The 9,974-nt window shown below is 39.3% G+C and overlaps 1 protein-coding gene across 4 annotated transcripts; it reads left to right on the top strand.

Moving 5' to 3' along the window:
- The first annotated feature begins 3,385 nt into the window (after nt 1–3,385).
- Nucleotides 3,386–8,837, top strand: HCT (hydroxycinnamoyl-CoA shikimate/quinate hydroxycinnamoyl transferase). 4 transcript variants are annotated; one of them, XM_087663659.1, is made up of 4 exons: nt 3,386–3,632; nt 4,060–4,668; nt 4,835–5,619; nt 7,516–8,837. In XM_087663659.1, exons 3-4 carry the CDS (start codon nt 5,146–5,148, stop codon nt 8,530–8,532), a joined length of 1,491 nt encoding a protein of 496 aa, XP_087519785.1. In that variant the 5' UTR covers nt 3,386–3,632; nt 4,060–4,668; nt 4,835–5,145; the 3' UTR covers nt 8,533–8,837. The 4 variants fall into 4 exon arrangements, with proteins under 4 accessions (XP_087519785.1, XP_087519788.1, XP_087519786.1 ...); XM_087663662.1 differs by having other exon boundaries at nt 4,060–4,188; XM_087663660.1 differs by having other exon boundaries at nt 4,060–5,619.
- Nucleotides 8,838–9,974: the final 1,137 nt, after the last annotated feature.

Raw genomic sequence — 9,974 nt, forward strand, 5'->3', positions numbered from 1 at the left:
TATATTAGATAATATTTAGGAGTACTTCTCACCATACAAATGGGTAGAGAGAGAGAGAGAGAGAGAGAGAGAGAGAGAGAGAGAGAGAGAGAGAGAGAGAGAGAGAGAGAGAGAGAGAGAGAGAGAGAGAGAGAGAGAGAGAGAGAGAGAGAGAGAGAGAGAGAGAGAGAGAGAGAGAGAGAGAGAGAGAGAGAGAGAGTCTAAGCTAAGCACATCTTTTGTGTGCCCATTAAATGCACTTTAGTAGGTAAATGAAAAGATGGGCAACCATACATGGAGATGGTGGTGCTTCAACATAATCAAGTACAATTTGATGATATACAAGAGAAACAAAGCTAACCTAAGATGCAAATAGTGACAAAGGAAAGAAGGAAAATAACCTTTATTATTAATTTCACTTTTATTAATCTAATCTAACTATGGAAAATGTAAAAGCAAAAAGGAAGGTTGAACATATGTCTCAATATAAGGACATTGAAAAAAAGCATACACGTGAGAGAGAGAGAGAGAGAGAGAGAGAGAGAGAGAGAGAGAGAGAGAGAGAGAGAGAGAGAGAGAGAGAGAGAGGGAGGGAGGGAGGGAGGGAGGGAGGGAGGGAGGGAGGGAGAGGGAGAGGGAGAGGGAGAGGGAGAGGGAGAGGGAGAGGGAGAGGGAGGGAGAGAGAGAGAGAGAGAGAGAGAGAGAGAGAGAGAGAGAGAGAGAGAGAGAGAGAGAGAGAGAGAGAGAGAGAGAGAGAGAGAGAGAGAGAGAGAGAGAGAGAGAGAGAGAGAGAGAGAGAGAGAGAGAGAGAGATCAACATATATGTGCTTTAAAACCCATCATGCAAACGTAACTACAATCATATATTTTATTTTCATAAATATTCCATATTATGCATGTTGTTGTCATATTAAGCATATGTTTGGTGAAAAATACTCATTGCACCAACCATTGAATTAAGAGCTCGAGCTCATTACGTATCACCAACATCATGCCATATGCCTTTCGAAATTGAGGATGTTTGTTGTCACATCAAACTGAAGGGCATGTATGATTGCAATTGTCTTTACAAAGGATATGCCATAACATTCGTGTTTCTTTAATAGCACATGACCCACAGTATTTGCGTGCTTGCTTTTGTAAGCATAACTTCATGTTGTAAATGTGAGAATTGTTCAAAATTTCCCTAATATATGGCTTAAGCAAGTAGCTTTCCAAGTGTGATAGATATCATCCAAATGCTCATGTCCTAAGGTCCCCCTCATTCAAATATAGTCAATATATAATTGAAAGTTTTATGGAAATAATAAGGGATGTTATGCAAAGCAAGATTACTTGAAGGATACCCCTAGTCACATATACAAATTTGTGGTCAAAACCACAAAAGTGAAAAACACAATGAATCAATTTGAAATGTTGTATCTTAGGCACAAAGACAAATATAAAAGAAGAATATGATGTTCATATATGCATATATTTAGAGTAAGGAAGATGGAGGATAAGGAAGCTAATGTTTCTCTACTTGGTGCCCCAAAGATGGAGGATAGGGATAGAGGAAGGATAGAGTAGTCTAACAAAACGTTTCCATATTTAGTGTCCAAAGAAGTTAATGTTCATAAGCATTTATTGAGAGCATGACAGCTGTGACTCAAAAAACAACAATTGTTCGACTATGTAGATGCATTCAAACCAAGTCAAATGTTTAAGTGATCTTCCATTTTCTTGGTAAACTATTTGTTCATTTAGTGGGGATAATGATGACAAGTATGATGAATCATTCCATTCTAGTTAAAGTATGTTACTTGGATTTGGTATATTACTAACATAATATTTCTCATTGTAGCTTTAGTTAGGTAACCTAACAATCCAAGCTCAATGGGAAAAATCTAGACATGCCATCCTTCATTCGATATAATATTTAACAATAAAGGACTTAGAGTCAGATTATCATACAAAGATGGTTACCCAACTAGTCTACATCTCCTTGGACATGAGTATTTCAAATGTACTTTGCAATGAAACGAGACCAAATGCTCCAAAATAGCATTATCCATGTGTCACTGAAAATGCAATTTTTAAATAGGTTTTTGTTATTTATAATAACATATATGGCCAAATATTTTAGAGTGCAATCCGTTAAGTAACTACTTTAGTAAATCCTAACTCACCACATTATTTAATTCCATTACGTGATGTTTATGTAATGAAAATGAAGTCTATATGAGGTGTTATGCTAGTGAAATATTTTCATCTTGGGTACACATACATACATATGTATATATGTACACATGAGCATGCGCACGCACGCACGCACGCACGCACGCACGCACGCACGCACGCACGCACGCACGCACGCACACACACACACACACACACACACACACACACACACACACACACACACACACACACACACACACACACACACACACACACACACACACACACACACACACACACACGTGTCAGCATGTGTGCATGCATGCATGTGCATATGATTTGAGAATAAGGTGATGAAGCCTTTTTGTAAACATGATGCACTTCTTTAATGGATCCTTAGAGTGATGCCAAATGTTTTACCACAATACCTAGTCAAAACTAAACTTAAAAGCATTTTGGTTAATCTTCATTTTGAGTTTGAGAGATCATTTTGATGTAAAAATGGCAAACTTTTACCAAATGCATGTATCCTCTAAGATAACATTTTTTGGCAATCTTTGTGCATTTGAAGACAAGCCTTTCTAAAGAGAAAATTAAGGATTCATATGCATGCACATGAAAGGATGGATCGATTTTGTAAAAATTTCAAATATGTCCCTAAGTTGAAATAGTAGAGTACCTCAAAGTGTGAAAGTAGGTATGACTCTTGAACCTTGAAATCATGCTTGCATGATGTTTTCTTAAGCACTACATGTAGCAACCCCTTTTTTGCCAATAAAGGAGAAATTCATCTTACATTCAGTGATGTCGCCACAAATGCTATGATTAGGCTTCTCAACCATAACACTTACTTTCAAAGCTAAGAAAGAAATGTGAGTTAAAATGAGCGTGTGCATACCCCATTGGTATAAACTTAAAGAATTATAGATAGGTCCACACCACATGAATAGACACTTATACATTAGGTGTATGATTATGACTCTACAACATTCAACTCCAATGTGCTATGAAGGTTCGAGTGAACTACTTTCTAGTTGTATTGCACCATTTATTTTTAAAAAGAAAACTCTAGCATGGCATACACATATGTCACAAAACGAGCAAAAAACGTCATGTTCCATCATCACAAACAATGCAAATAACCAGAGCTGAGCCTTCACTGTCGTGGTGGTAATGCTTGTAGGCCACTTCATCATCATGACTTGCATCCATAAAAGATACTATAAAAACTCATAGATCTCTATTGTTTTATCATTTCCCTCCTACTATACTTTTTCATTGAGGGGCTCTTCCTTTTGGTTATTGTCACATATAGATAAATCACCAATATCCTTTTGGTTATTCCAAGTCACATATAGATGGGCCACCAATAGCCTTTGTTATCTTCTTTCTTAAGGAAAACAATACATTAACACTTTGTTACAACATTCTCTACCATCCTTTGAAACTCCGTACAAAGAAGTTAACTAGTAAAGGCTGTGGTAAATAAGAAGGTATGCATTTTGAAGTGTTGCCTTTACTTTTAACATTTTCTTTACTTAAAAGTACTAAAGTTGGCAATATTTGAGCAATACTCTATATGACTACAACCTCTTGTTCATCACCCAAGTTGTAACATTAATAAACCTCAAATCATAGGTGCTAAAGCATATAAATGATTTGCCATATAAAGGTACAATTGAGCCAGTTCACCATAATTCATATACACACAGGATTTCTTGAATTTGTAAGTTTTCAAGCATTGCATCACTCTTGGATAGTTTTATTGAGCAATGATGATGTAAGCACATATAAGCAAAGCTTTTGATTAGGTGTCTTTGAAACAATGTAGAGTTGGGGATATTTCACTCTCAACCTTCTCATAATCAGTTGGTCAAAAATCTTGGGTTAACCACTTATTTTCTTTCATTTGTCATGTAGGCTTTGGATATATGAAGATTTGTGTGTTCTTGATTGAAGGGTCACCAACATTTGAAAACTCAGATTCTCAAATGAAAAAGGATCATATCCTTCTTGAAACACTTCAAAGTCCTCTCTTGGATTCTCTTGGTTTTCTTCTCCCTCTTCTTCATCTTCCTCTCTTCTTGTTTGAAACTATAGTAACTACATATTTGAGTTTTGATTGCTGATACAAGGGCAAGTTCACACTCTTCTTGAACAAATTAGAATCCTTGAGAAGTACAACAATGCTGCTCTCAAAAATCTCTCTCCCTTGTTCTTCATATTGATGTGAAAAGCTAAAGCTAAAAGCATTGATAGGGATCAACAATAAGAAATCTCATTTCAATAAGCATCTTAAACTCTTAGGAGCCATTTCTCTTCTTATTGTCTTTCCTTTGTCCATTTAGATCATCATTTTCTTATTCTACTATTTCTCATTTAGGAGCCTAATGATGAAGTTATAGGAAACTTTATATCCTAAGCAAGCAAGTGCATAAGTTCTAGTTGTCAAAGGAGGAAGTGTATAGTTTCTTGTTGTTATCAACATAATACAGAAGCTTTGGCAAATTGAATAGGTTGATTAAAGAGGTGAGGACTCTCTTTCATAAAGATAAAACTAAAAGGTTTTGAGGTTAAGAGAGTAAGTAGAGTGATTTTTGCTAGAATATGATAAATGTGAATTATTAGTGCATGTGAATTGGTAAAGATAGAGTGAGTTTTGCTAGAATATGATACATGTGAAACATTAATGCAGGTGAATTGGTAAGATTGAACAGGAAGAGAGATTGAAAGAGGAGGAGGAGGAGGAGTGTAAAAAGGGACCTTACAGGGAGGAGGATAAGAAGAAGAAGGGACCTACAGAAGGAAAAGGGACCTTAGGAGGAGGAGGAGGAGGAGGAGAAGGAGAAGGAGAGGAAAGGGAGCTTATTAGGAGGAGGAGGATAAAGAGAAATAGAAAGAGAATAGTCTAAGAAGGAGAATAAGAAGAGAGAGGAAAGGACAAGAGAGGAGAAGAAAGATAAGGAGAAGGAGAAGGAGAAGACAAGAAGATAGAAGCAAGAGACAATGAAGGTGATAATACGCCATGCAAGTATGGTGAAGCCAGCAGAGGCGACGCCCCAGAGGATGCTGTGGAACTCCAATGTGGATCTAGTGATACCGAGGATACACACGCCGAGCGTCTACTTCTACGACAAGGCCAACAACAGCAAGAGATCATCATCATCATCATCATCAGCAGAGGAGGAGGAGGAGCAGGCGGCGGAGGAGGAGGATTGGTTCCGATGGGAGGTGATGGAGGCGGCGCTGGCCCGGGCCCTCGTGCCCTTCTACCCCATGGCTGGCCGCCTCCACCAGGATCCCCATGGCCGCGTCGAGATCGAGTGCAATGGCGCAGGCGTCCTCCTCCTGCAGGCCGAGGTCCACTCCTCCATCTCTGAGTTCGCCGCTGACTTCGCCCCCACCCTCGCCCTCAAGCAGCTCGTCCCCAAGGTCACCTACACCGACGATATCGGCTCTTACCCCCTCTTGGTGCTTCAGGTTGACTCTTCATTTTCCCTTATTGATCCCCCCCCTCCCCCCCAACACACACTTGCATCGCTCTCAATCTATCAATCAATGAAGGAATGTATGAAGAGAGAGAGAGAGAGAGAGGGGGGGAGGGGGGGTAGGTTATATCTTTTACCACACACTTTTGAGTGTCTTTGAGAGAGAGAGAGAGAGAGAGAGAGAGTGTGTGTGTGTGTGTTTTTGTGTTACACCTCTTACCACACTTTGGGTGTGTGAGAGACTAATCCTTTCACTACACTTTTGACTATCTTTGATTGACAGGTCTTCACTCACACTTTGTGTTACAACTTACATATTTCATCACACGTGTGTGTGTGTGACTTTATGTTTCCACAATTTCGACTATCTTTGACTGAGAGATCTTCACTTACACTTTGTGTTACACCTTTCACCACACTTGTGTGTGTGTGTGTGTGTGACTATACATTCCACCACACTTTTGACTATCTTTGATTAACAAATCTACACACACACACACACACACACACACTCTCTCTCTCTCTCTCTCTCTCTATATATATATATATATATCCCACACTCACACACTCACACACTCTAGCCTATATTATTGTCTATAGTAAGCACTTTCTAGCACAAATGCAAAAGCCTTCAATAGCAAATGGCTTCTTAAATCTAAATATCTTTTTAATGTTATCACTAAACTGACCTTAGTTTTTGAAATTAAAAAGTCCTCTCCAAAATTTTCATTGGGTTTTCTAATTTTAACCATTTTCTTGACATTAGACCTAAGTTTTTCATGATGAGTGTAGTTGATGCCACACACACACACACACACACACACACACACACACACACACACACACACACACACACACACACACACACACACACACACACACACACACACACACAATATGTATGTAATGATCCCTCCACCCCATTCTCTCCCTCCCTCTCTCACTCGCTCACTCACACACTCTCTCTTTTTCCAAGTTTGTAACCCCTTGAAATGCATTAAGTCATCTTGCATTGTTTCTATTACATTAAAGCCTCACACACACACACACACACACACACACACACACACACACACTCTCTCTCTCTCTCTCTCTCTCTCTCTCTCTCTCTCTCCATTTTCTCTCCAAATAACATAACCTTCCAATTTTCTTCCCTACTTCATTGGTACGTGTTCTTCCACATTCAAGAAGAGGGCTTGAGGCATCACCTCAATGCACCATATTTGGAGCCCAAAGGAGGCATTTTGAAATAAGTTCATGTGCAAAATGTAGATGCACATACTTGCCTCGTAATAAATATGCTATAGAAAGAGGGGCTTATGATAATGGAAATGGGGCATGAAAAAGAGGGGTTTATGGTCATGAAAAATGAAGGATGTTAAGCCTTCAACACCATACATGCCAACTAATACTTGACACCAACATGCTTTCACCAAATCTCTCTATGTGCGCACACACACATGTGGATCAAAAGGAAATAAAGCATGCTTTTTGCATAGCTCACAATGTTAATCATCACAAAGGAAATGTTTGTTACATGATTTAGATTTAACCAAATTGTGACCTCTTAAACCTTGAAAAGAACAAATATTTTGTGATGTCGTTTTCATTGGGTGCTCAAAGTGTTCTACCCTTTAGATGACAATAAAGTAAAGCCATCTTCTTCCTCTCACACATTCAAAATGTCTTGTGGCATTCATTGGCTTTTTTTCTAATGACACGAAAATAGTATTACACTCATTTAAAAATAGTACTATAGATGTTTAGTGCATGCATGAATTTGAAATTTCACTTTGTTTTATCATAATATTTTTTGTTCTAGAAAAGTATTTTTTAGAGGTTTGCATTCTTGCTGATTTTAATTTCATTATGACATTCTCTTTTTTAGGTAACCTTCTTTAGGAAATGTGGTGGAGTCTCACTCGGCGTCGGGATGCAGCATCATGTGGCTGATGGAATGTCTGGTTTGACCTTCATTAATACTTGGGCGGCCTTGGCACGTGGACTAGATATGAAGATCGAGCCTTTTATTGATAGGAACTTGCTCAAAGCACGAGATCCACCAACACCTTGTTTTCCCCACATTGAATACCAACCCCCACCTACGTTATTGATGGATCCACCACCCTCATGTAAAAAAATGATGAACTCAAACCACTTAAAACACCATGTAGACCACCTCCCCACTAAAACAACAACTCCCACCAATGGTCACATCCCTATTGAGCCCACCAATGGTCACATCCCCATTGAACCTACCCAACATATTGTGACCCCTGCAATATTTCACCTTAGCAAAAGGCAAGTAGAAACTCTTCGTAGTCATTGTGTTGACCCTCTTACTTGCACTAGCTATAGCACCTATGAGGCCATCTCCACCCACATTTGGCGATGCATTTCCCAAGCAAGAGGCTTAAGTGATAAGCAAGAAACCAAGCTCTACATTGCCACAGATGGTAGATCAAGGCTCATTCCACCCTTACCCAAAGGCTACTTTGGGAATGTCATATTTACTGCCACACCCATGGCTATTGTAGGAGACCTTGTCCATAGACATCTTAGCTATGGTGCTAGCATTATAAGAAAGGCCTTGGCAAGAATGGATAATGAATACCTACGATCAGCTTTGGATTATTTGGAATTACAACCTGATTTAAGCAAGCTTGTGAGAGGAGCACACACATTTCGATCACCTAATTTGGGCATCACTAGTTGGGTAAGGTTACCCATCCATGATGCTGATTTTGGTTGGGGTAGACCCATTTTCATGGGCCCTGCTGGAATTCCATATGAAGGATTGGTGTATGTTTTGCCTAGTGCGAAGGGGGATGGAAGCTTGAGTGTCTCCCTAGCCCTCTTGGATGATCACATAACCACCTTTGAAGAACTATTTTATGAATTTTAGAGAAAATATCTACACGAGAAGATAACACTCATATACATATGTCATGAAAGCATGGCCACACAAACTTTTATGTTACTTGAATATAGATATTCCATGGCTTAAGAATGAGCCCTACTCACTCTCCGTACTCATGCTTTGATATACTTGGTACCTCCAACCTTGGTTTGTTTACATAACCCTCTACGCCATGATAAAGGGCTTCCCCAACTTATGGAGAACCAAATGGACCACACTTGTAAGTTTTGTAAATGTTACATCTACAATTATTTACCAACTAAAGCTTGATCTTCCACTATGATTTTTTATTTAAAATACATGTTTGTAAACATGTCAACATGTGAACCCATTCAAATTTACATAACTAAGTGGACAATAGTAGTTTATACATATCATGGAAATAGTTAAGCAATATTGTATGAATATCATGGAAGTGGTCAAGCTAAATATTTGTTGCTTTTCTATACTAGGTATTGATATACTTGTTGCCATGCTAAGTTTCTAAAAAATCCTTTATGACAAATTTTCTACACACGCACACGCACGCACACAAACACGCACGCACACACACGCACACACACACACACGCGCATGCACGCACGCGCGCGCACACACGCACACACACACGCGCGCGTGCGCACGCACACACACACACACAAAGTATTGCATTATCACTATTCACAACACACTACAAAATTATATTATGATGTCATGTCTAAAGGAAGTTTCTTATACTAAAACAAGTAGAGGAAGTAAGGAGGAAAATCCATCATGAAAATGTTTGGACATCAAAGAATTTTCAAGTGTTTTAGGACCTATGGATGTAACAACTGTCAAGATTGTGCGAGAGAAGGAAGGAGTCTCACTTGAAGCTTTCTTGCTTGCACAATGGGGGAATACACACAAGGGTGGAGGTTGAAAATAGTTTTCCTCTTCTTAGTTGTGTAAGCCAAAAGAACTCTCATACAAAGAAATAGAAGAACCCTATATATGGGTCTCAAACCAAACTCAACTAACTAAGGTGGCATACTAACTGAGCCACGAACTAGAGTAGATAAGGATAGCTATCATGCAGCTATTATTCATGGGCGGTGTACCAACCGCGTCTGCAACAACTGACAAGTCGGTGACATAAATACACAACGGTCACCCTGGCGTATCACGAGTGGAGCTCGATATCTCAACACTCCCCCTCGAGCTCAATCCCAATTCCTGCACACCAAGCAGGTCTCTGAACTTGCGCAGCTTCTCTGTGCCCAATGCCTTCGTGAATATGTCAGCTACCTGATCCTCTGTGTTGACATAAACTAGATCAATAAGACCTAGTAAAACCCTCTCTCGCACATAGTGATAATGCACCTCAATGTGCTTTGTTCTAGCATGATAGACTGGGTTATTTGCCAAGTGTATACTACTCATGTTGTCACAATAAATGACAACTGGCC

This window comes from Lygodium microphyllum, chromosome 23 (assembly GCF_053477565.2).
Source record: "Lygodium microphyllum isolate KBCC chromosome 23, Lygodium_microphyllum_v1.1.10, whole genome shotgun sequence".
Lineage (NCBI taxonomy): Eukaryota > Viridiplantae > Streptophyta > Polypodiopsida > Schizaeales > Lygodiaceae > Lygodium > Lygodium microphyllum.